General features: G+C 39.3%; 1 protein-coding gene across 3 annotated transcripts; it reads right to left on the reverse strand.

Moving 5' to 3' along the window:
• Nucleotides 1-850: 850 nt before the first annotated feature.
• On the reverse strand, nucleotides 851-27,907 carry LOC135336416 (uncharacterized). 3 transcript variants are annotated; one of them, XM_064532180.1, is made up of 30 exons: nucleotides 27,805-27,907; nucleotides 27,538-27,669; nucleotides 26,781-27,082; nucleotides 24,112-24,213; nucleotides 23,478-23,726; nucleotides 23,216-23,308; nucleotides 21,025-21,129; nucleotides 20,868-20,969; nucleotides 20,703-20,807; nucleotides 19,431-19,706; nucleotides 18,275-18,394; nucleotides 18,069-18,227; nucleotides 15,490-15,759; nucleotides 14,851-15,057; nucleotides 9,487-11,765; nucleotides 9,167-9,425; nucleotides 9,050-9,115; nucleotides 8,891-8,998; nucleotides 8,067-8,354; nucleotides 7,675-7,884; nucleotides 5,041-7,316; nucleotides 4,611-4,649; nucleotides 4,122-4,463; nucleotides 3,949-3,985; nucleotides 3,655-3,702; nucleotides 3,430-3,536; nucleotides 3,168-3,344; nucleotides 1,653-1,725; nucleotides 1,487-1,602; nucleotides 851-1,280 (listed from the first exon to the last, which is right to left on the reverse strand). In XM_064532180.1, exons 2-30 carry the CDS (start codon nucleotides 27,540-27,542, stop codon nucleotides 1,089-1,091), a joined length of 8,712 nt encoding a protein of 2,903 aa, XP_064388250.1. In that variant the 5' UTR covers nucleotides 27,543-27,669; nucleotides 27,805-27,907; the 3' UTR covers nucleotides 851-1,088. The 3 variants fall into 3 exon arrangements, with proteins under 3 accessions (XP_064388250.1, XP_064388252.1, XP_064388251.1); XM_064532182.1 differs by lacking the exon at nucleotides 3,655-3,702; XM_064532181.1 differs by lacking the exon at nucleotides 27,805-27,907 and having other exon boundaries at nucleotides 27,538-27,684.
• Nucleotides 27,908-27,934: the final 27 nt, after the last annotated feature.

Below are 27,934 nucleotides of genomic sequence, written 5' to 3' on the forward strand. Positions count from 1 at the left end.
TAAATAAAGTTTGCTTTGTATAATGTTCTGTTATAACATAACATTATAAGAATTAACATTATAAGGGTTCATGTCACAAACAATGTTTGTGACAATGAACCCACACAGTCATTATAGAAGAGGAGCTTAATGGAAACAGGCTGTACAGTATAGGTTAGCCTCCTTCACAGGCCTTGGATTGAAGAGAAGGGGCTAGAAACCTTTAATCATAATTATACCGGTATCTACTAACAGTGTCTATATAGATACTAGTGCGCATGCGCAACCTTGCCCTTGAATAATAATAATTATATTTATATATACCTTGCTTGGGTCTTTCACAGGAGTATACTCGTCAAAAGAGGGTTAAACTTATTGAGAGATTCATCCTGATGGTTGTCTGATCCTTCCGAAATAGGATCCAAAGAGATGGCCTACTGGTGAGGAAAGGCGATCGCTTGGCGTTCCCTCTATGATGCTCCGCAAGGCTGGTTGACCCGTAAACAGAAGGTCCAGCAGCAGTGGATCACTAGGTAACAAGGACAAGCGAGTGGCTAGTAGGGATCAAAACGGGATCACTTTTAGTTATATAGTGTAGATGGTGACATTCAGATTAAAACTGTAACACCCTTCCTATCGCAGTGATCAATGTGTTTTGATACAAGTTCAGTAATTTTCATGCTTGTGTGCTGAAACAGGTGGGCGTACGTTTATCTAATAAAACATGAGCTCTGTGACGCTTGGAAAGCGCCACACATGCACAGCACATTAATCCACAGGTCCAAAGCATGCAGAATGAAATTGTACGAGAAGATATTTCACAAAGACCGGAGATTTGGAGTATTGGAGATAGTTGAGAGAACGTTGATAATCAGTTTTCACAGTCAATTCGGTGGTAGATTCTACTTAACAAATACAAATTTAACTCAATACTTAAATGCTAAACCCTGTTTCTAGAACGTTCTACTAACAAACTAGCTACATCATCTAGAATGTTCTTGCAATCTAACTAGAATAGTCTTACAGTGCATGCAATGTGTTTAAGTCTGAGAGAGGAACTATAATTATACAAATAAAACAAGACAGTTATTTTTTGGACAATTCATGTGTCACTTGTCTCTAGCGATCCTAATCTCAATCTCATTGGCAATGTCCCCCTGACCAAGAGCACGGGATCTGAGAGCCTCAATGAGAGCAGACCAGGAGGGGGGAGGGTCGGTCTGGGTCAACCAGTGCTCCAGCATGCCAGTTAAACAAGCTCCAGCTACATCATGATGGTTGTGATGGTTGTACTGAATCTCCTGTAGGAAGAAAATCACAGCATGATAACTTACTTCGTCTAATTGACTCCACTAATAAAACTATTTTGTGAGGGGCCATTACCTATTACTTGAAGAAGTAGGTACAGTACAGTACAGCATAGGATACATAAACCTTTACATCAATTGAAGGAAAGTCTAGAAATTCTGAGGCTATTTAATAGTATATCATAATTATATATCCTCACCTCTAATTTCTCCATGGTTATAACTCCCAACTGTTCTCCCAGACACTTCCATTTGGCTCTTGCTTCCCAGGTGGTCTCTCTCACCACCTTCAAGTGCTGGTCTACACTGAGTGGCTCTGTAGCAAGCAAGTCAAGCTGAAATCAATGCTAATAGATTATGACAAACCTTTCTGGACAAATACGTTTTGCTGACCCTGAGAGGGAATGGATGATTCACCATCTCTAGATACTCCCAAATCCTGCACATAGGAGTTAGTTAATGCAATATACTGTACGATGGCCGAGAAGGGTCACCCGCCTCCGCCAACTGCCACAAGGAACCACGCGCGGAGGTTTTGTTACTGATCGCGCATGCTATGTGTATATAAGTGTTATGATGCAAATTTAAGCACTCGCGGCGTAGGCACATTAAACGCGCGCGATTCTTCCTATTGCCTGCGGGCGGTTAAACAAAGAACCGCCAACAATTTTCCAGTCCGTTTGCACAAGGTCAAAGGTCAAATAATCATGTATGCATTCTAATTAACGCACGTATTACTTTGTTTGAAATGGCCATGGTCTCACTATAATAATATATACGTACTATAATTATATGCTAGTGATCTGCAAGAGTAGCTTTAGGACCAAATCCAACTCACTGCATTGATAGCCAAAGAATACCTTGCGTTAATTAGAATGCTGACATGATTCATTGACCGTTGACCTTGTGCAGACTGACCGGAACATTGTTGGCGGTTCTTTGTTTAACCGCGCGCAGTTCATTATGGCGGTAGGCGGAGGCGGGTGACCCTTCTCGGCCACCATAGCACTGTATACACACAATTGTACAACATACAGTAGCCCTCATATAAAAGTTCCCGTTGCGTTTCAGTTGCACGTAACGTTCCCGTTTTTACGGAGTCAGAAAACGCTAACTAAACGGTAGCGTATTATTCATAAACGCACCGTAATTACCTACACCGTTCTAGGAGAAAAAACGGGTGGAATTTGCTGAGTTAGCAATAATAATTTTTATTTATTCTGTATGTACTAAGCAAGCTACAAATGTACTAACTTCTCTAGTGTAATCCAGGGGCATACAAATAGCACTGGGAATACTGCAGAACTTACATGCAAGGCTGGAAGAAAATGAGAAAGTTGGTAGTAGCAAGTCAACCGGATCTCTCAGTCTGGAATCTTAGATACAGCTACATTATTATTATGATCTGATTGTACTATTACTTTTGTTGAACACTTCATTATAAATTATACACTATCGTATACAATGTCCTGTATCATTAAAACATCATGTCAAATGAAGAATAACAAATTCATGTACAGTGCTATAAATATAAATATAAATGTTCAAACTGAATGTCAGTAATTATTCTAACTAGATCTAGCTCGCCTTGACCTTGCTTCTTAGGGATTCTGTACTTGCTCCGTAGCTGTTTGTGAAGGATGAGGATTCTTTGTTTAGTAGAACAGTTCACCAGCTTGATTTCTTGGAACACTAGCCAGCTAGCTACGGAGCAAATCATGCAGCTACACGTGCGAACGTTATTTCAGAATTAAAACGGTTATTTCCGTACCGTATTAAATTTTAATGAGCTGGCTTCCGTTTTCATTCCGTTTCTACGCGAACCGTTGTACGCAAATTGAACGGTACGGAACGGGAACTTTTATATGAGGGCTACTGTACCTGATGTTTCTCCAAGTCTGCTGCAATGTCTGCTGCAATGTCTGCTCGACTGATGACGGGGCACTTTAGTGCTCTAATGAGGACCGACCAGGAGGGGGGAGGGGAGGGTCTCCTCACCCAGTCCTGCAACATGGCATGGAACCTAGCTGCTGCCGATGGGTGGTCACACTCAATGACCTGGTCATGACAACAATGATGAATATTCGCTCATGCATTACATGATTGTCACTCTGATACATGTATCAATAATGAGGTTTCATACCTTTCTAGCTTTGTAGTCGATATCCAGCTGTATTGCCAGACTGTACCAGTCAGCAGTGATTGCAATGACGGCTTTCTTCACTTTATCTAGTGGTAGCAAGTCTTCTCCTGCATGTGGTGATGAACCATGAGGTCACAATTTGTAATCTCCACAAAATTTAAGTGCCTCGAAAATTTCGCGCTATACGGTATTTGAAGTCAACAGAGTATAGTTATATACACAAACCTCTCTGTGTGCATGTGGCTGAGTCATTCTTTCCGGAAATCTGAGATACTGAGAAAAAAAAATCTTTTTAACACTATAATATCAAGAGAGTTATGTTCACACTGGGAGTATCATAATGCCTGAGCTGCATGAATCATGTGTGTAGGCTCAGGTTTTAGTGGTCCATGTATGTATTAGGTATTATTATACAACCTGTAGAACACAATCATGCATGCACTTAATAATTATGAGACCCAATTTTAAGTAAAGTGAATATAATGTTTATAGCGTGACTGATAGTGTTCCCATATTTACCTTGCACCAGGTGCTCCTCTCCGAATGTGTCATGGTCCTGTAAAGAGCATTATAATAGTTACACATTCTACACATTGTTTTACAAGCACTGTATGCAAACAGGCACCGAAGTGTGCATTTTGAAATGCTGCATGCAGTAACATAATACTGTACACACAGTGCAAAGTAAACACCTTTTTTTCCAAGTACTGACAAATGTTGGTAACAATTTTTTCCTTCCTCAGATCCCATAAGATCCTAATCAGTGCTCTGAAGGTTGCTTCGCTGGGTTTGTGTCCCCTCCAGATTGACAAACAGTTAATCACTGCTACTTGATTACTGCTACTAACATGACCGGAAGTCCTCACATCAACTTGTTCGTTTCCATTCAACTTCAGTGGGTTGAGGTAGAGCTCCACAGTATCAAAGTGCATAGCTACTGGAGCAAGGTCCTCTTGTGTAATCTCTCGATTCAACTGTTTGTCAGTGACTCCATACTTGACCATCAACTCACAGAGACTGGTAGTCCGTGGATCCTATACACATAATTATAGGACATGTAATTTATATTGGATCTGCATGCATGTCTATAATTACACTGTTCTGGGAACATTTAAAAGAGTAAAAGTTTCAGAATAAGTGCGAGTTCTATTGCATTCGGGGTTACTAAATTACAAATTCACCTGTTGATCATCATCACTAATATCATCATGAGCTAGGTCCTGCATGTGCATAGGGGAAATGGGAGTAGTAAAGTAACGTTACAGTGGGTATATTTCAAGGGTATAAATGTTTTCACTGAAAGCAAGCATTTTATACTTACGAATTTTATCACATGCATATATGCATGCATGCATGCTGCAAAGCGGTTATTATTCTGCCAAAATTAAATCTTCGGCTAACATGCCGTCTTTCCACAAAAATGTATTATACCCACATAATACATCCACTATACAGTATAGGTCCTGCTATGCATGTGTGCATGCGTAAAAAAAATAAGAGCTAAGGTGCACGGTATATATTTTTAAAACTCCTGTTTTTGCTGGCCATACATATACACTATATATTACAGCTGCATTCATGCTTAGAGGTACATTATTATATACAACTCACCTTTGTGAACCATGTCTTCATTTGAAGGGTTACATCTATAGCAATCTTGCAGCTCTCGCAAGTCATGCTTTTAAGGTGCTGGTCTTCTGGATTAATTACTAGTAATGATGATCCGCTACCCATTGTTTTCTTACAGTTGCTTTGAGGGCATTTAAAAGCAAAATCATAGCCATGTGACGGCTGGAATAGAGAACTCTGTCGCATTCTGTCGATTACATCCTTGATTGATTTCTGTAACATGTCTTTAAGCAGTGGGCAAAATTTGCTGAACTCTTCATCTTTAGCAGCACCTAGGGGTCGAGATACTCGAAATTCACAATACTTGGCCCGGGAAATCAGCACAATATTGTAACGGCCTCGAAATCGAAATGTGATTTTGTTTTTGTACACCACTTCTTCTTGCTCGTTCCCAAGTAAAAGCAGATCCTTGTTGTTATTATTTAATAAATTAGCCACAAGGGCAGAAACAAATCCCAATGGTACAAAACCAGTTTTAAAACGGACACAAAGGGGCTCTGGATCTCGAACAGTATCTGCTCCATCGAGAGACATGTTCAATACCTCACTGGTGGCTGTTTGAAGAACTGCTGGAAGAAAGTACCCATTGATCGAATCCACAACCATCGGAACAGCTATGTTTAGATACTCCAACAACGGTATTAGGTCTTCAATGGGTAATTGGTTTTTTTTAGCAGCGATAGCCTCCATGCTGTGATCTTCAGGAGAAAAGAAACCCTTTTGTGTGAAGCGATCGAACACAGGTGGTTCTACATCTGGATCATAAATATTAAAAATAAGGTCACTAATAGAAGTGAAAACTGCTTGAGGACCACAGATGACGATATCCTTTGAAAGTTTGAGCTTTTCATCCTTCTGAAAGTACATCACTAACCCGATGTATTTGTGAAGGAATCTTAGAGCAACTTTGACTGTCTTTTCATCATTGATACCAAAACGCCTAGCAACTTCAACACAGTCCAGAAATTCTATGACACTCTTCTTTTTTTTCTGAGCAAGAATTTTCAAGCAAATACTAAACATCAACCACCTTGCAGGGATTTTATACTGTCGGAATTTGCTTTCAATAAGATTTTTAATAAGTTTTCTATAGTTATCAACTTCAGGTTTGCCCCCAGACTTATTATTAATTTGAAAGAGAACTTCTTTTTTGCATAGACTAGAATATTTGATAAGGCCATCCTTATAGAAAGGGGTAGTGGCCAGCGTTGCACGAAGTCGCTTATTGGTGTCTTCTACTTTTTTTGTAGCTGCTAGATCCTCAGATTTGAGGTCATCTGCATAGGTGCCCATAATCAATGCAAGTGAGTTGATTTTCTTCTTATTTACATCTGAGTTAGCATCCTGGTCAGAATATACATACTTCTCTACTTCCTGATCAGAGTGACCAAAGCATGCAATACTTGAGAGAGCAGTGAAAATAACTTCTTCTGGTGTATATGTGTAGTTTTTACAGATTAATGCTTCCATCTCGTTTTCGCCTTTGTATCTTGTCTCCTGTGGAGTATCCAATTCCCATAGAAGTTTCATGAATACAAGGTACATTGCTGGTCCAATTGTCAAAGAAGGTAGCAATTCTAAGAAAGCTGGTTGACCACCAACATCAGCGATGTTGATTAAGGCATGTATTGACTTTATATCATCATCGGGGGAATCACTCGATGTGGAAGAACGTAGCTTCTCAAACTCTTCATAGACTTCATCAATCTCGCTTTTTTGAACTTTTGTTTGAGCTTTTAGAGTGTCGGAAGATGGACAAGTATTATTTGTTAAAGCAACAGAGTTTTTTTCAGATTCTCTTTCATTTACTGTTGGGATCACTTTAGAATCAGATAAATCACTAGGAGGTGAATCACTTTGTTGAAGAGATGCTTGAGGAGTCACCTTTGTTTCTTCTGAAGCAACCGTTTCACTAAGTGTTTCGGCTTCAGTCTGAATATTTAATAGGGAAATGAGTGCTCTCAATTCCTTACCTACGTCTGATTCATCAAGTACATGCCAGCTTTGTTCAGTTGACAGAGCTACTGATTCGTGACTATAGCGTAAGAATACTTCTCTATATTCAGAAAGGCTAGTGCTTCTTGTTGGTCCATTTTCGGGATCTTCATCGATATCCCATTCCATGATTCCAAGAAGTCTACGGATAAACGTTGACTTTCCTATTTGTCCTGGTCCAAGAGCAAGCATTTTGAGACAGAACAATTTAATCTTTTTATCATTTTTTATTGCTTCATCATAGATTTTATCCTCCTGTATCCCTGAAAACATATAAATGAATAGCAAAAATAAATAACTTTATGAGGTGTACAACTTAGCGTACAATCAGGAGTACATTAAGGCAAGTTGTAGTGTAAACCAGGTTACGGTACGAGTATGTCATACCACATCACTATCAGACCGCATCTTAAGAGGGTGCATAGGTGTAGTGGTTAATTAGGTCAAAATGATATCAGCATACACACGTGTGGTTTGTACCTCCAGCCCACATTTACACAACTACAAGTGTTAGTGATGGATTCAGTCCTAGATGTAGAATGGAATGTGCGTGGGAGTTGAATACTCCTCTTTATGTACTCTTGGTACAGAGTGCAGGATGAATGATATTGTATTGCTTACGTGTTGTCAACTTCTGTTCCAGATCAGTTGATAAATATGATGTCTGTGTGGTCCGATCAAGGACTATTTGTAGCTCCTCATAAGTCAGATTACTTGTTCCACTGAGTAGCTCCGTAATATTTAAATCCAGTTCACCATCTTGCAGTGAAGTCACCTTCTGTAAAATTATTCCAAGGAGTTTAGACTCCTCGTCTTCAATTTTGGTTCCATCTGTACATTCAATGAGAATTCTAATTAGGGTTAACTATTTTTTTATGCAAATTTCGTATGAACCATAACTGTTCAGAATGGTGACCTAGAACCTATAGCATAATAATATGTTCGTTTAATTAATGGACCATACATAATCATGAAAAAACTCTGCATAATAATAATATAACATTTATATCTACCAATTTCAAGGACAGCCGAAAATGAAGGGACTTGCACATCCGATAAAAGTTGATCTGTGACAATACACTTGTAGCTACCACAGTGCTTGGACAAGGACTTCAAAACAACCAGTTCACTTGTTGTTGCTCCCTTGTAGTTAGCGTTGTCATCTGATATACTCTGATTGTTAAAGCACCAGTTGTAAGAGACCTGCCCAGGAGAAGACGCGGTCACAGCAATGAAGAATTTGGCATCCTCACCAACTTTAATAAGCACATCCTGGGGATGTTGTTTAATGTTCCATTGAACTGAAAGTGGAAAAAAGTTAATGGAACAAATTAAGAGGGGCGTTTTGTGGTTAGTGCATTATGCTGTGTGTTGCACTTGGCAACAACGTATAGCAACGGGATAAAAGCTATCCAACACACTGGATTGATCTATAAGCACTATGCAAACATATAATTATGCATGCACTTAATTATTTGTTCCCCATGCAGGTATATATTCCTCATAATTAATTGGGCTAGGTTTTATCCCCACATTGCGCTTAATTTTGAATCTCAGTATGTTGCTGGTGTAACAGATTGGAGTTATGCTCTCGTCTGATTTCTTGTTTCCACGCTTTTTTGTGGTTCCTCTGGCTAATCCTAGCAATTTTTCACATTGCAAATGTTTTTCTAGTCGGATTATAATTATGCATGGTAACCATTGAGGCTCAGCCACTATTATATATACCCTTCAACATAATTATATGTTAAATGAATGTCTCAAACGTTTCAGGTATGATCATAGCAAGTATTTTATCAGTACGTAACACTGATGTAAATTGTTATAGTATGTGTACCTCGAAGAGAAGCAAGGAGTGGTCTTATCCTTTCCTTCTCACCCATGTTAAAGTCTAGCGTGTTAAGCTGGAGACGTTTCAGTTCTCTGATACTTGTAAATCCATTTCCTTTACAATAAAATGAAAAAATAGTGGAATAGTTTGTGCATGTTTACTCACTCTTTAATTTATTGATTTCTGATTTTTTTAATTTCCAAGTTCTTCTGAGCTTATCTTCAAAGAGATCTGTTGAAACAGGGATCATTATTGCCGCATATACGAACTTATAATGCTTACCAAGCTCATTAGATTCAACACAGTTGCCGAATCTGTCCTTTACTTGGCATTTGAAAAAAACTTCTGACAATAAATCGCTATCTTTAATGATAAGACTGTCTGTTGCATAGCCGTCATAGTCGTGGTCATCACCATCACAGAGCTTTATCCCACCTACAAGCCATTCATATGTTAGTGGTCGTACTCCATCAGCACGTATGCTTATGACATTCCCTTTTCGAGCAGGCTGCTCGCAAATTCTTAGAGGAGTGCTTGGAACCTGTAAAACATAGGAATCATCTGTATACGGGTACTGTTTTTAGGTATTGCGTTTTACCTACCTTACCAAACCATACCATCATTTCTGGAGTTAGTGGAATAGCAGTTTTACATTTTGTACATATAACCTTCTCCGGAATATTTTTTTCTACGTCAATCTCTTTATCGGAATCATTATAGTCAAGTTTAGCGAGACATTCCTGTCCAAAGTCAGTATCGGAATTCCTTTGGCAATGCGCATGGAAAGCAAAATCATATATTTCAGAATCATTGTTTACTGAACGCAAGCCATGCTGCAAAGATTGAATAACTTTATTGGCAACTGTACGTACAGTTTCCATGATCAGAGGACAACCATCCTCACTCCAAAACTCAATGCTATCATTATCTGGGAGCTGCCTAGTGACACGGAACTCACAATATCGTGGCAAAGAAATTACAGTGAGATTAATCATACCCTGAAATCGAAATTGAATCATATTCTTGTAGAGCTTGTTGCTTTCGTCAAAAAGTAGATCACATTTTTTTTCAGCAGTAAGATTTGCAATTAAAGCACACACAAATCCTAAAGGTATATATCCGGTTTTGAATCGAATGCAGATTGGTTCTGGAAGTAATTGATCATTTCCTCCCTTTTGCTTTCTTTTAATAGCATCTGTTTCAGCAGTTTGAAGAACCGCAGGTAGAAAATACAACACCTCGCCCTTACTAGAAGATACGGGAACTTTAGCAGCAATATTTAAGTGCGTTAGTAGATCAACTACGGTGGTAATAGAAAGAAGTTTCTTCTTATCTTCTTTCACGTGTGTTAGCATGATATCTTGAGGTGAAAAGCAGCCAGTTTCCACAAAGCGGTCATACTGTGCCTCGCTAACTTGATTCTTGTTGTGATCGTAAATATTAAAGATTAGTTCACTGATAGTTGAAAATACTACTTGGGGATCACATATTACAATTTTCTTAAGGCTTTCATGATGAGGAAAATACATCACAAGCCCGATGTATTTGTGGAGAAATTGCAAAGCAACACTCACCATGTCTTCGTCCATGTTCAAATACTTCCCCAACTTGACACAATCAGCAAAGGAAACATGATACTTGTTTTGATTTCTAGCAAGAAGCTTAAGACAGATGCTGAGCATTAACCATTGTGTTGGAATTTCATACTTTCTAAACTTTTCAGTAAGTATTGTTTCTAGTTTTTTTCTGTGAGCTTCTATTTCACTATCTTCTGCACTCATATTGTTCACTAGTAAACTGAAACTTTTTCTGTGAAGAAGCCCTTCTTTATAAAATGCTGTGCCTTTAAGTCGTTCATTTAGCTGCTGGTTAGTTAATTCTATTTCTTCTTTATTTTTAACTTCATCAAAGAACGTTCCCACAAGTAATGCAAGAGAATCTTTCCGCTCTTTATCACCTGATGCTGGTTTCTGAACATATTGTTCAACTTGCTCATCTGGGTGTCCAAAGCAAGCAATACTTGAAAGTGCTGAAAATAAGACTTCTTCTGAAGTATAGGAGTAATCTTTACAAAGACTTGTTTTTGAGTCCTTACATTTGAATGGCACACTGTATCTTGAACTTAGATCTTGTTTAAGGTTCATAAATAAAAGGTAGAGAGCTGGCCCTATAGTTAAGGCTGGTAGCATTTCTAGAAACGCTGGTTGGCCACCAACATCAGCTACATTAAACAACATTTCAAATTCGACCGTTTCTAGCCTATGACTGCATTCATGTTTTAGTTCATCAAATTCTCTAATTGTTTTATCAATATCTGATTCCCTAGGCATCAATGCACTTTGTCTGGTAACAATTGGCTCTTGAATAGTAACTGGCAACAATTTCAGAATATGTCTGCCAGCAGTAACTAGCAATGATTTTATTCCAGTGCCTTCATTACCAGGGGATAAATCTGTAGTTACTTGAATACCACGATCATTAACCAGTGATTCAACAGTTTCAATCTTGCTTGCTCTTTGACTATTATTTTTAGATGTTTCATGCTGTGGGCCTTGTTGAGATTGCTTCACTATTAGTGACATTAGGCCACTTAGTTGATTGTGTAGCTCATCTTGCAAAACATGCCACTTTCTTTCATTAGTAATAGCACAAGTTAATCTTCCATATTGTATACAAGCTTCTCTCGACTCCGAAATACCTGTACTAGATCGAGGCTGTGTTTCTGGAGGAGAAGTTTGGATGTTTCCTACCATTATTCCCAACAATCTGCTAACAAAAGTAGACTTTCCAACCTGGCCTGGACCAAGGGCAACGATTTTGGTGTAGGTAAGGGAGATCTTCTTTTTTATGGCTTTGGCATAGAGTTGCTCCTCTTTCAGTCCTGCATATAAAAGAATGTAATAGCACTGTTTTTGAGGTGTCTAGCCCAAAGGTACTGATTTAGTATCCCAAGCATAGTTAGGGTGCTATATACAAGTGGCTGAGGGCTTTTAAATCACATGGACACATGTCTAACTCATTTAGATACTAGTGCGCATGAGCAAACCTTAATTAATTGCCTCAAGGTTTGATTACAATACAACAAGTTTACTTTACTTGACAACAGGACACTAGGTAAGTTGCAGGTATATACCGGCTGAGTCCCATATATATAGTATACCTCCTCTGAGGCACATTTACCAGGTACTTCCCATGCATATACCGTATACATGTATGCTACTAATTACCCGAGTCACGTGTGGGCGGCCACGGGTATAGTAATCGGTTGGTTTGTTTGTTTGTGATAGCCTTTTCTACTCACCTGGATACCACAGCACTGCGTTTACAGCATGGATAGCCAGAGGAGGTTGGACACATGTCATAATGTTTTACAGAGGAAATGTGTGTGCATGCATGGAGAGATATACGGAAAAAAACGGAAACTTGCAGAGAACAGTAGCTATTCAGCCAAGTCAAAAGCCTGCAAGCGATTTTAGCACTCCATACTAGTAGTAAATAATGCTAAAAATACCCAGTGAAACTAGAAACTGAGTAGCATAATTATAGTCATACTAGAAGCAATGAGCCAGAAACTTAGATTAGTCACAAACATCGAGTTGTTGCTGCACTTGCCTTGGTTTTTTTTACTCCTGTCATGATGTATATAGCAGGTATAACAATCATATTGTTAAACTACTACGACTCATTAACTAACAGGAGATATAATACAAGAGAGATAGACAAGCAAGAATGGAAGAGTTAAGTAAAAGCTGACTCAGCAGGATCGAAAAGGATCAATTTTAAGCGTATTCCTGAGATTATTGATGTCTATTAATGAGTAATAATGCTACCGGATGACACATGTCCAGCCTACTCTGATGGATAGCCTTCACACAGCAATATATTGATTTAAATAGTGGCAGATTTTGATGTGTTAAAGCTTCTTTGTCAAGCAAAAGCTAAGAAGTTTGAACTTGCACGTTGGCAGTTACACGTGGCAGACGACGTATTTGCAGCTGAAGTGATCCCGTATATACCGGAATTGGGTCACTAAAGTAGAAAGCTAGAATTGTGACTGATTGTTGACTGACTCTGGATCCAGTTTAGCTCTTTTGTCTATATGAAACAGCCTGGCAGGAGCCATATTTCTCTAAGACTGTATGGCCAATTTTCCACAATGCATGCCTCATGTACTACCACTGCTCTCAGCATGCATGTGCCTCTCCAGTCTGGTTTAGTCGAGTTGCTACATGCATGCACTGCATTATAACTATACTCTTATAATCATGGCACCAGCCGAGGGTTTGCACTTCAGTGATCTAGTTGTTTCATTTTGCTGGAAGAGGAGGCTACAATTCGAGAGAGGCCACTGTTCAAGAGCGGCGTTTATTAGCTCCAGCTAATTCAACAACCTTTAGCTTGTTAACAAAAGTTATTTTCACCTGCATAAACTTAAACTCTGCCATGAAAAATCTTTGTGAAGCACTAACAAGCTGCTACCTGTACCTAGTAGCTACGTACATGTAGCTAGCTACGCTGTAAAAAATGGTTTTCACACAAGTGCGTGACTATTGTGGCAACTACCAGGAAAAAACGCACGTTTGCTACAATAGTCTGCGTGAAAAATACATCATTTTTTACAGTACTAGTGTAGCTGCTAGTATTAATAATTTGTTTGGCTGCCACGTGCAGAAATGCTAGAGTTAAAGTTCACTGAGGCTACTATTTGAGAGCAACTACTAAATGTTTCGCAAAGGAGGCTATAATTATACTATTTGAGAGCGGCCTCTGATCGAGCATATACGGTAGATCTTATCAACTGAGTGTCTAAGAATAGACTATCTAGATATAAGAGTAAAATATAGGTCCATTTAATCTCCGCAGTTGTGGTTAGCCCGAGGCAAAGCCAAGGGAATCAAATCGTAACCGCATATTCTACGAATGAGTGTGGTCTATCTAACTTAGACTTCATTGCATATGCGTTAGGAGTGGTTACAAAAGGCCAGGTTTGAATGCATAGCAACAGAAATCAAATGTGTGTGACTGGAAAGCACCAGTTGACCCTTCAAAACAATGAAAGACGACAGTGTAGAGCTTGTAAAATGCTTCTTGAAGATACTGGAAAGAACAGACAAGTAAAAAACTAGAACAAGGTATTTTGACTCGATTATACGCCCACCCAGAATTAAGAGTTTGACAGTAGCTGAATGCCACATGTTCACTATTAATTTTAGTGAAGAAAGTAAGCTTTAGTTAGACTATACTCCTTGCTGGACCAAGATCAGTTATTATGTGTGGATCTGTTTGCCCTTGAAGAGTTTGCCTTTAAAGATGTATGCAGGGAACAACTAGTCCTATGTGCAGAGAAAAGGAACAATTAACACAAATCTGAGAACAAAGTCATCACCCAGGCCAATTTTGCAAGTTACCTAGCCTTGATTTTGAAACAAAGTACCTGATAGCTTTGTTGGAGTATGATCTTACCATCCTTCGGGAAATTCCTGCTACTACATCTGACGAGCAACGAATAGCACTTCTTCATGTTCATTCTCATGTCATGCTTCAATCATACTCATGCATTAGTTTATAACATTGTTGTTGTCAATAAAATGTTCATACTATATGCACTGAAATAAAAATAATAAACATAGAGCTAAGTGTATGCTTCAATTTGAGGCCGCTGGTGGGCGTATATTCGAATGAAAACTCGCCGTTTGCGATTAAACGCCCAGTCCCCTAATAAGTCCAAACTTCTTACAGAAAAGGGTGGGTGTATTTTCGCGAGGGTACGGTATTCAAAAAATGTATACCGTACAGTGGGTTATTTTTGTATCGTGGACATTTTCATTTATTTCGTATTGTAGAGCATCATACAAATTAGTTGTAACTATCCTGAGCTATACTTAGGCAGTTCATATGAATCTGCACCAACGAGAATTACCCGCTGTACGGTAATGAGTTTTAAGGACAGACATAATTATGCTTACTTGATGTGACTTCCTGTTTTAGGTTGATGGACAGCACTTGTGTCCTTAGATTCAAATTCATTACAAACTCCATTTCTTCGTAAGTCACATCACTCGAGCCATTGAGTAGGTGCCCCTTCTCAATCCCGTAGTTGCCAAAGTCAATTGCAGATTTTTCCAACATTTTCCCTATGAATTGTAATTCTTGCTTTTCAATATTCTCTCCCTCTGTGTTAAAATCAGTAACTAAAAAAATTTTTTTTTATGAAAGCACCGCAGGGTGGGTGCACGCCTCGATAGAGGCACCAAACAAATGAAGCTACTAGATCCGTAGCTATTAAATTTACATTGGTGCAAAAAGTGGGACCATGTCGTTTCTTAAAAGGCTGTCAAAGTTTAAAAGTCCATAAAATTAATGGCTGCATGACACAGCTAAGTACAGTGCATCCATGCAGCTTTGCAGCTCTTTTTTCCCTCCTGCAGCTACCAATAACTATATTACGTCTAGTGCAGAGCTAACTACAGTAGCAACACTCTATATGGACAAGTTTTGCTACGCACTGTTCTGAAAGGCTACAATGTCAATGGCATGCAAACCTATATATATAGCGAGGACGAATCATCATGAATTATGGTGAGTAATAAAGGCAAATAAGTTACCTGCAGTGAGTGTTGCATGACGTGAGGTGGTCCGTGTTCCTGATGCATCTTCAGCAACACACCAGTAAACACCTTTATGCTTAGGAAGGAATTTTAATATCAGGAGACGTTCAGATGTTTGTCCTTTGTAGTCAGGATTTGATATTATTTGATTTTTAAAATACCACTGATATGTAGTAGCAGGTGGTGATGTCAATATCGTTAGTTTAGCTTGCTCTCCAGGCTTACAGCAAATATCGTTGGGTTGGGTTGTAATGTTAAATGGTGACCCTGCAGTATATGAATGACTATGATGATAATGACTGACTTTAACACCAGCCAAAAGAAAGCGTATAATTATATATACATGCATGGGGGGAGGCAAGGGGGGTAAGTTGTTCCCCCCCCCCCCAAGAATCTAGCCATAAGCATTTGTATACTGCTTGACTTGTGAGCTGAAATTGCACCAGAATCAATCTAAGGCCCTCAAATATTCAAAAGAGCCGGCATGCACTTTTGGTGTATGCATACGCTGCAAGGGATTTGCCCCTCCCCTACATCAAACACAGTGCTATCGCATCCAGGTAAGTAGACTCAGAATACACAGACAGACAGACAGACAGACAGACAGACAGACAGACAGCAGTCTTCAGTCATAAACCATAGATAGTAAAGGAAAGGGATTGGAAACGCATCACGTGCACCAATGTTTTCAACAGAGTCTGGATGGCACAATCCTAATTACGATTTTCATTGCTAGTCAAAAGGTCATTTGTTGTTTTGGACCTCAAGATCATTCTTTCAGCGTTCAAGCCAATCAAGTGAGCTATTTGGGTACATAAAACATAAGCTTTCCAATGGCAATGGTAGTGGTACCATAAAGTTTGGATGTATATTGTACCCAAAAAAGTGTTTTTCTACCTTGAAAGTTAGGGTGAGTTTTTGCAGGCGCTTTATTACTCAATAGGAGGTAACAAGGATTGATTGCACGAAAGAATCTTTTTCTGGCTGATTGAACTATAAGGTGGTATGTGATATAAGAGGCATGTTACATGGATTAGTGAGTTATACTTGGTTTTAATCAAAATTATTCTCGTTGTAGTGACAATTTTGTGGGCGCCTTTTCTCAATAATGCTTTGGCAGATTATTTTTTATGTTGTAGTACCTATGCTAGTAAATGAGGTGCAAATGATTTTGGAGTGATTAAGACACCCACTATTGATTTACAACAACTTTTATGTACAATGTGATTTATATAATTGAATGTGAAGCAAAAAGCTCGTAAGAAAAAATTCAAGCCATTCTCGACCTCAACCAGATCCTACCCTCTCTCAACAAAACAAAAGCATCTAGGAAGATATGAATTCAACCATAAGACACTTAGTAACCTCACCTGTCACCTCATTATTAAGTATACATAATTATAATTCATATATACATGTTTATTTTTGCTTGTGTGTATACACTGTAGTTTTTGCAACCACTTACTTTAAACATTATAAAATTATTATTGGCATCCCTTAGAGTGGATCTACAATATACACTTATGATTAGTGTCAAGACTCACAAAGGGAGTTTAGTAAGATAATAAATACATTGTTGTCGTGTTTATAATTATGTAACTAAAATACACAGATCATCTGGGTTAACCCTTTAACCGTCACGGGATCGTGGCCCGCAATAGTGACTTTTTTTGCGAAATTCTAATTCTGCGATACTTAGGAAGTAGCTCGAACTACGCACATCCCTGTATACAGGAAGAGCTGTAGAATCACGTGCAATTTAGTCTAGAATTTTCCAAGCCACGTTGCTATGTTAAAATTTCAGTAGCATCTTACCGCACGAAGTTTATAGCTATGGCTAGGTTGTTTACTTGTGCCGATGTGCTTGAACAGCTTGAGGACAGCAATGGTGATGTCTCCTCTGGTGATGACAGTGCCTATGAAGGAGAGGGGATAGTAGGATACCTCCCAAAGGCTACCAGCTTTATGCCAGACGCTGATGAACTGTCTGGGACTGAGGACATGCATGACATGGACCTAGACGCTAGAGCTATGGACCAGGACGGTGAAAGACCAGGAGAGGGCTCACTGTGTGACTCTGGCAAGTAGTATAGTATAGCTAGAATATCAGTAGTAAGTATAGTATAGCTAAAATAGAATTAGCAGTAATGAACAGTCTTTATGTGAGCTTGTAAATTTCATAGATCGTTCACCGATATAGTAATACATGTACGTATTGTACTTCAAATTGATATATCTTAGCACTGTTACATTCATATGATGTGAAAATCAAGCTTAGTCAAGCCTTTATACCATATGATAGGCTGATCCATAAAAAAAAAATTTTGGATTTTATCTCACCGCTGGCCGAGCATTTAAAATGATAAAAACGGGTGAGCGTAATAACCGTGGTTGTTATGGCAACACATGTTGCACCATTTTATTCCTTGTTGTATGGACATTCTATTGGTATATGGTTGCTAGGCATTTTATTGCTCTGGAAACCCGATAGAGAATTTACAGACATTTCACTTCACTGTTAATTAAGAATCCGACGGTTAAAGGGTTAATGATGTAAAAACAAAGTACATCTTTACCGTAATTGATTGGCCACAGTTTGCCTGTAGCCACTTGAGCACGAGCACAAGTAGCATCACTTTCCTCTGAATATCGAGTCTTTATCGTAGTAGAAGGTAGTTCACAGAATGCTTTTGGCACATCGTTAGGCAGTTCATCCTCCTTGGATGGCTTTTGTTCTAGAAGGAAGTACATACGATTATAATTATAGTTCAGCCTATAATACCTGTTTCTCTTCCTCTCTCTGGGCTTGGTTTATCAGCCTTTACAGGTTGTGGTTTATCAGCTTGTTTGTAAGGGCTTGGGAAGATTCCGGGGACAACATGATCACTGCCAGCTTTGTCATCTGTTGGCAACAAAAATTTAATATGAAACAAGACCATCATGCAGATGCAGATGCTACGCATACTCTCGCCATTGAGTAGGTGCACCGTCTTAATCCCATATTGGCCAAAGTCTATTGCAGATTTTTTCAAAAATGTCCTTATTTCTTGCCTTTTAATAATCTCCCCCTCTGCATGTATATATAGCCACAAAATTAAATGAGGCATAATTATTGTTCTACATCATGGGCTAGTAATTAGATCATAAATACTGCAATCTGATTGGTTAGTAGTCTCGCGAGCGGACTTGTCCTAGAAGGAACGTCTGGTCACTTATATTGCAGCAATTCCATGGCACTGAGGAATGTAGTCACGTGCAAGATATTTGTTAATTAACCAAATCACATGTAGACAAATATTTTCATTCGCAGCTAGCTAGCTCTTGCTTGGTCTGAGCTCCTTGTAACCGAGTTCCTTCGCAACCAGGTATGGTTCAACACTAAAATTAGCCTTGCTAGAGTCAATAATCCTTCTTTTCACGTTCATTTTATGCTATAATAGGAAATATACCGCCCACTAACACGTAGTCAAATCTAATTAGCACTGCCAACATTCCGGCAGGGGCCACGGAATTGCTGCAATAGTGACCAGACGTTCCCTCTAGGACAAGTCTGCTCGCGAGACTAATTGTTAGAGGAAGTGTTCTATCCAACTTAGACAATCACTTAGACAACACTTATATAGAGAATCATGTAGCAAAGATAGATCAAATCTGATTGGCTAGAGACTCATGGTTGCTATGATCTAAAATACTTAGACACTGTTTAGGACATTTCTACATGATTTAGAAGCCCTCAGGGCTAGTAGAACCCTCACTACGTTCGGGATACTACAACCAGCCCTTTGGGTTTGCATGATTGTGTTTTTTATGACAATTCCAGGGGCTTCTTAGCCATACTATATACTCCAGTGCTTAGGATGAAACCCATATGCACTCTAATATAGATGCAAAAGCACGGATATGCTATTCAATATAGTAAACCCCGTTAAAAGTATCACCTAAGGTCGGTGTAGAAGATATCAAGTGCTCTTCTCTTAATGTATTATGGTCCTGTGAAGAGTAAGTCTTGCCTTCTTTGTCAGTCACATTCCGATCGCTATGGAATTCTGCCTTGGCTCTGTATTTCAAGAGTAGCTTTTTGATCTTAGGGTCGTTGACTAAATCGAGAGGTGTCTTGCCTTCTTTATCAGTCACATTCGGATCACAACGGCATTCTTCCAGTAGAAACTCCACTGTTGAATCTTGCTCATGCTTTACTGCTAGCAAGAGGATACCTGAATATACATGCAAATGTAATAATGGTAATTAAAATGTCGCTGTACTCCATAGGACACTAGTATAATAATACATGCATTCTTGGTAAACGACCCTATATAATAAATATCCCAGCACATAATTATACTAAGGTATTGGCTGCTGCTATATATAACTCTACATGACCTCCATTGTAACTTTCAATAAAGTTCTCATGTTGATTTAAGTATCAAATTAATACAAGGGGGAAGAGTATGGAAAAAACGCAAATAGAATATAAATTCTAGGTTAATTGAATGGTCCAATGCAAAGAATCATCGGAAGGATTCACGCAATTGTGAACGTTAATAATAATAAGCAATTAAGAAGCTAAAAAGGAGTCAACTCATCCATAACTGGCCTAGCCTATAGCTTTTATACTTTTAGCTTATGCCATGCATGGCTTGCTGAATCGTTGTTAAAACATTCTATGGGTCATATTTTAAGTGAGCAACAATCCTCTGATGCAAAGAAAACCAAATCAAACCATTACATGCATGGGCTAATTTTCTCAAATTGATGCAAATCATTAGTATTCTGAATCATAAGACAATTGACCAGTGTATAATGCTATACAACAAGCATTGAATTTAAAGTGGCTGAGATCCAGAACAGGGGCACTTTCTCCTCAACGGCCTAATTTATACTATCATGCTCCTGATGTTCAGTCATACCGTAGACTTTCGTTAATCTGGTCACCCTTAGGACAGTGCAGTTTGGCCGCAATACCGAAGTGGCTGCATTTTAGAAATTAGCCCCAGCTAAATATACTAAAGCCAGTCCTATACCTCTGTGTCTGAATCTACGCTTCTATTTCATTGTTCATCTGCCAAACCACACCTTAAACTTCACATCCAGCCGTACAAAATTATTACTGGTTTGAGGAAGTCAGAATTGAACAGTATATACGGAATAGCAAGGTGGCTGCATTTCAGGGCGAGTTTTGCCTTGCGAACCAGAAATTAAATGGGAATTACTTGTTGTATCACAGTGGTGAGTGATGGCGAGATACTTGACCACTTCCCAGTGTCCACCTTTGTAGGCCAGAGAGAGTGGGGTGTCACCAGCCTTGTTGACTGGCTCTGTGAAAAACCACCATCACAACTTAACAGCACTGATCATTGATCATGATGAACACTTACTTTTTGGATCAACATGCTTGTTGATAAGAGCCTTGACCATCTCCAGGTTACCACGGGAACACTCAAGGGAGAGAGGAGTGTCTCCAGCCTCGTTCACTGCAACTGTGGATACAAGCAAATTGTGGACACTAGAAAGGTAACGGTTTGCAGTACACACATTTTGGGTCGCACTGATGTTTTTGAGCAAGATATTTGATCGTTTCCAAATGTCTGTTTTTGTACGCCAGAGAGAGTGGAGTGTCTCCAGCCTCATTCACTGCCACTGTGGATACAAGCAAATTGTGGACACTATAAAAAAATTAACAGTGACGTTTTACCCTCGCGAAAATTACTCCCCCCCTTTTCTGTAAGAACATTTCTAACAATTGAAGCAGGGGGTGCTCAAGGATACAGGTGAGTAACGGGGCCGTGTGAACGAAACTGTATCTTACACAAAAGTACTAGTTAATGCACGGTTGCGAGTGCTCTATGTTCTTGCGGAAGTTCTCGAAGCATTATGTAGCACTCGGTGTCGCCTCGAGCTACATGAGCTTCTCGAACTTCCGCGAGGCCAATAATATCCATAGAGCACGAGCGTAAAACAGTGCATTGACTGGTTTGTAGTTATTAGCTTCTTGCAGCTACCAATCTATCGGCTCTAGTATAGAGCTAACTACTAAGTAGAATAGCAACCTTCTACGAAAAGATTTTGATATTCCTGATTCTGGAGAGACTGAAATGGCCTTCAACGTACTGGTAAGCAAAACTAGCCTTTACTCGAGAATAAAGCCTTTGTTGGCAACAAAAATTTAATATGAAACAAGACCATCATGCAGATGCAGATGCTACGCATACTCTCGCCATTGAGTAGGTGCACCGTCTTAATCCCATATCAACCGTGCTCTATAACTACCCCAGCTGTGCTCTAACTACCAAACTGTTCCAAAAATGCCAAACAGAATAATAGAGCACGGTCTGTGGTTACTACAGTTGTAGATCTTAGTCTATGGCATTTGTTAGCATAGTTTTTCCTTTGATCTTTGCTACAAACGTTATTGCTAGTATTCATTTTGTCAATGTTTTCGTAATTGTCCCGGCCTCTATTTTGCAATCATTTTCATTCTGTGATACACTTGTTTCTTTTGTTTAGTCGATATTACTACGTATTTGTATGAACGTTTCGGTGAATGTAAAACATTTTTGCATGGTTACGGGCTGGTGCATGACAACACGCTAATGAAGTGTGTCCAACACACTAGTACTTATAGACCAGCACACTCCTTGAAAAGTGTCTACAACACAAATGTGACAGTACGTATGCTCGACACAGCGTGCTATAATTATGATCCCTGTCCAGCACAACTCCGGAATATTTGGCACAGGCCTAATGGTCAGGGGATACCACCAGTACAAAACAATCTGGGCATAGACGTAGAGCAAGCTAGCTGGCTATACCGGCGTCCTTGTCTCTTGATTCCTTTTTTCTTTTCTCTTATTGTCGATAGGTGTGATCAATAATACTGTACACGCCTAACATATAAATTTTCGCGGTGCAGGCTCAATCCGCGAAAACGCGAACATTTTATACCCTCGAAATATACCCACTATACGGTACATAATATCCAAGTAAAGCGATGTCTTTTGCTGTTTCGGCTTCACAGCAGGGAAAGAGAAAAGTTGACATGGAGTAATTCAAGCTAAACTCAACAAAACTTAAAAACTGAGTAAAGACAACGGACTTAGAGCTTGTCAATGGTGTAACTTACTTCTCTAGAGTATCTCGTAGCCCCTGAGTGATCGCTAGCGGATAGGAGAGCTAGAAACAGTTGAAATACCATCAGAGTACGGTCAAAACTAAAATATTCGCGAGCGCGAAATCATAACGCAGAGTGTTTCACCCATTTACACAGGGCGGCCTGGTCGTTTCCAATCCCTATAGCTATAGCTCTTACTGTTATATCTATGGGCTACAAGTATAATATAGGATATCTGACTTATACCACGTGACCGCAGCACTATAAAAGGACCTCCCCTTAGCAATAATTCAATCCACAATGCAGACTGCAAAAGAGTAAGACTGTATGCCGGATTTTGCAGCCGTTAAAAAGCTAGCTGAGCAACACATTGACTCCTCCTATAGATACTCAAGACTTTCCTTGGTCCAAGCGTTCGCCATGCATTTAACGTCCCTTACTGGAGTTGCAAGCTCTTCTTGAGCTAAACCACGCCCATGGACTTAAATCTATAATAGATATTGTAATCTATAATTATTGTGGGCTCAGGCAGGCAAATAAGTAGAGCTTCGGCCTTGTGTATAGGATTGAAAGAAAACCTGAAACGTTTTCTTGAGGTACTATTATATAGTTCACCTTTTGGATCGAGGCCAAAAGTTTCCACAAGACGCTTGACACAGTCCAGCCAGCCATAGAATGCACTCACTGACAGCGCACTCTCACCTTCCCCTGTATTGTTAGTACAATTTAGAATACTTATAATTATCATTGTACTATGGAACGTGAATACATACAGACGGATGGCAAAAGAGAAAAAGAGGCTATCCTACACAAGCTTATAGTACTGGACAGAGTTTCCCAAATAACAAACGCTAGTAGTTTAACAGCAGTTACTAACCTTGCTGACTGCAAACACTCTCTGCCAACTTGTACTCTCCAATGCTCATTAGAGCTTCCACAATATCCTTCCACTGCATGTCAATATTCTTGAGTTTGGCTGCCTGAAGAGTTTCTGTTGTGGGATGTTGGCTTTTCTTTATGGTGTCCAGTTGGTCATTGCCCAATCCCAAGCGAACACCAAGTTGAAGCCATTGGTCACATTTCAGCTGACTCAGCTGTTCCAGTGTTGGGTACGAGGACAGTGGATCTACACAATGATTAGAAAATCTTCAGGAGGTATATCTATGAGATTTAGAAGCCAAACAGACTCCCGAGTGTACTGAGGGGGCACTGCATACAAATAGTCCCTAAGGCATTCATTGTCTATCTGTGGTATTGCACAGTACACAAGGCTGTAGACAGTGTTGATAGGCAAGTTTTATATGTATCACAAAAATTTGACGGATCCTGTGGCCAACAAATTAATACGTTCCAAACATCTTCAGAGAAAAATGATCACGAGATTCACCACTTGTAATCCAATATATGCGGACTGTGCATAACAAAGAAACCTATAGCTGTATACTGACATGCAACTCACTATATAGATACCTACTGACTATACTGTGTACAACAGCTGATGGACAATTCACCTCTAGGTCGAGGCTGGAAACCCTCCACATAATCAGCCAAGGCACTGTACCCCTTCTCTCTGGCCACATCAGCAGCAGTCTGTCCACTACTGTCCTTGATATCTGCATGGTTGGTTGAACACTGACGTTTAATGTGTGCTAGCACTCACCCGACGTAACATACGAAAGTTAAAAACAAATGCTTTGGCAAATCTATAAGTTAAGGTAAGGGCGCTTTAGATTCACCAATTCTACTGTGAATTTTATGGCTTGCCTATAACTATCAAACTAAAAAAACATTTGCAATGTGAACGTTGCTAGGATTGCCAGGAAAAGAAAAGCGCGAAAAAGCGAAGAAACAAGAAATTCGGCGAGTGCATAACTCCAATCCGTTACAACTTCATTCACATGTACTGTTTCAATTTTTTGTTCGTTTTGTGCTTTTCCTGGCCAATCCTTCAGCAATTTTTATCATATAATTATAGTGCATTTTTTGCAAGCTATATAATGTTTTTGATGTTTTCCCTTACAGTGTTGAGCAAACATGCAAGTGTTGGATGTGTGGGTGGATGATTCAGTTATTCGCGGTTCATTTTTACCCAACCTGTATTTTGATTCTAAAATCATTATCAACAGTAGGCCACTCGGCTGTACATGTTCATGGCGTTGTAACGGATTGGAGTTATGCACTCGCCGAATTTCTTGTTTCTTCGCTTTTTCGCGCTTTTCTTTTCCTGGCAATCCTAGCAACGTTCACATTGCAAATGTTTTTTTAGTTTGATTCCCTTTCTTTTTCAGTACAGTAGTATTTTTATACTCTTCAATTATAATGAAATGTGGTTCAAGAAGAGAAGAGAAGACAGGCCATGCAGACTGGAACACATAATTCTTATTACAGTGTTCATTTACCTATGCATGTTAAATACTAGAGTGTATACTTCAAAGTGCAAAAGCCTATGGTAGATCAAACTAAAAAAACATTTGCAATGTGAACGTTGCTAGGATTGCCAGGAAAAGAAAAGCGCGAAAAAGCGAAGAAACAAGAAATTCGGCGAGTGCATAACTCCAATCCGTTACAACTTCATTCACATGTACTGTTTCAATTTTTTGTTCGTGTTGTGCTTTTCCTGGCCAATCCTTCAGTAATTTTTATCATATAATTATAGTGAATTTTTTGCAAGCTATATAATGTTTGTGATGTTTTCCCTTACAGCGTTGAGCAAACATGCAAGTGTTGGATGTGTGGGTGGATGATTGTGAATTCAGTTATTCACGGTTCATTTTTACCCAACTTGTATTTTGATTCTAAAATCATTATCAACAGTAGGCCACTCGGCTGTACATGTTCATGGCGTTGTAACGGATTGGAGTTATGCACTCGCCGAATTTCTTGTTTCTTCGCTTTTTCGCGCTTTTCTTTTCCTGGCAATCCTAGCAACGTTCACATTGCAAATGTTTTTTTAGTTTGATTCCCTTTCTTTTTCAGTACAGCAGTATTTTTATACTCTTCAATAATGAAATGTGAAATGCCTAAGAGGAATGTCAAGAAGCAAGAGAAGTTCAAGAAGAGAAGAGAAGACAGGCCATGCAGACTGGAATAATTATATGAACACATAATTCTTATTACAGTGTTCATTTACCTATGCATGTTAAATACTAGAGTGTATACTTCAAAGTGCAAAAGCATGGAGGCCTATGGTAGATCTAGCCAGTAGCATACCTGAGTTGAGAATGGAGAGAAGTTGGAGAAAAGGACTATACTAGGGACTGTTTGTGTACCGATCGATGTCACAGCCGGTTAACCAGCCACGCCCATCTCATAAGTTGCCATGTGCGTTGCTGTGGCAGTCATTTAAACGGAATTGCGTAGGTAAGAAAAGTGGAGCCTGAGAGGTCATCTGCCTCTTGGAAGCGGACGCAATTCTGAGAAAAACGCCCATGGTCCGGGTTCTAGTCGACTAGAGGCTGTATCTAGAATCTTCTGAACATGTCTGTACAAGGAGGAAATGCTTTCCAAGAATGTTACTTACTAACTTACTTACTTACTTACTTAGTCAGTCAGACAAAACGCGGTGAAATATGAAAATAGTGCAATTTTTCAAATATCAATATTAATGCATAAGAATATTCATTGACTATAATTTCACACATTTAGACAGATAAAAGGCTAACTAAGCTATCTGTCCACTCAGTTTCTTGCTGTGGCCCTTCCCTGCAGAAATAGAGCAATCTAAACACGAGTCAAAATTTGTGCAATAATTGAAAACACACACTACTGCACTGTCAATCCTATGTACAACCTACTGGTTGTACTAATAAGAGTAATAATTATAGTATAGGTAAACGTGATCACAAAAGTAATATCAGTAAATTTACAATCTCCATGTGTCTATATAAGTCACCAAACTTCCGCTGTGTTACAGTACAATAACCGGTATTTCCATAATGGGATAACCTACTACCATGGCAGACCGTGAAACATGCTAAACAGTATTTGTAAGTGTGTTACATAGTGGCCACCAGAAGATGAAATTCGTATGCCTATATATACGCACGTATGCTTACTGACTACTCAAATGTACCTACTGTGAAGCTTTGCTATATATAGCTACAATGGCGGTCACTGCCACACACCTGGACAAGATGACAGACACCTATATTGACACAGCTGGACTAATACCCAGGCTCACCTGTAGGACAGTGGTGCTCCAGTAACAGCTTAGCAGTGTCCTTATTGTTGTGAAGACATGCCCAGTGTAAAGGGGTACTGCCATAGTTATTTGTTGTAGCTGCAATGGCTCCGAACTTCATGAGTAGTTCGGCATTGCGGAGATGATTGTTAGCACATGCCCAGTGTAGTGGAGTGTGTCCATCCTGCTCTCTAGTGTAGTAGTGACTGTTGTTGGGTGGAGCTCCTCTCTGTAGCAGCTCAAATATATTTTGGTCAGGGCCATTCTGACTATCCCAGTAGAGTTGTTTAGCAAGGTTGTCACTATGGGGAGTGTAGTATTTGGGCTTGCATGTGTGTTACAATAATTGTATTTTGACCTCTAAGATCAGTAGAAACAGTGTGCTATCTTGCCATATGGTGTAGTTAGATACTGGCACAGTAAGGCTTAAGCTTCTTAAAGCTCACCCACCTACCCAACACCCGTTTTATAGTATTATAAGATTGGAGAAAATCACCATTTCGAAATTTTTACCCCACGAAAATTACCCATGGCACTATACGGTATATTGGCTCAGTAGTGCTCGGATGGAAAAGAATGCGTTGTTACACAGCTTCACTCGTGGGATATAATTATTGGCTCAGTAGTGCCGTTTGCCCTCGGGCCGCACTTGCGTGATGTAAAATACACAATAAGCTATAATAGACATTAGTGTCATGCCCACTGATAATTATAGCTGACATAAAAGCAGTGAAACAACAGCAAACCATGCACTAACCTCATTTTTCAGGCAGTGACTTGCCTTCCTATGTCTCTGTAACCTCACTATATAGCTTACTCACTGGCTTGCATACAATCAGTAGCAGCCACAGCTTTAGTGATAGTAACAACACTCTCAACTTCTGCAAGTCTGTACAATAAGAAACTGGTTATACGGATTATCTGAACCCACTGGTGGTCATCTAGCAGAATGATAACACAAGATAGTATTAAACCATGATTGATTGAGTATACTTGGACATAATTACATGTATTAGCAATTTACCTGATTCTTGTATAAAGTAGCTTTTCACCAACTGGATCTACACACACTCATGCAGACAGATAGCAACAGAAATTATGATTGGTCAAATCATCGTTGGTCACTATACACTACCAAACATGGTCACGTCAGT

This window comes from Halichondria panicea, chromosome 5, assembly GCF_963675165.1.
Source record: "Halichondria panicea chromosome 5, odHalPani1.1, whole genome shotgun sequence".
Lineage (NCBI taxonomy): Eukaryota > Metazoa > Porifera > Demospongiae > Suberitida > Halichondriidae > Halichondria > Halichondria panicea.

Excerpts from the sequence above, each read along its gene's own strand:
- LOC135336416 (XM_064532180.1), bottom strand. Across the intron at positions 18,395-19,430 it reads ATCTTCTACACCGACCTTAG|ATGACAAAGCTGGCAGTGAT; the intron begins GTGATACTTTTA and ends TGTTGCCAACAG. Across the intron at positions 11,766-14,850 it reads AAAACAGGAAGTCACATCAA|GACTGAAAGAGGAGCAACTC; the intron begins GTAAGCATAATT and ends TTTTATATGCAG.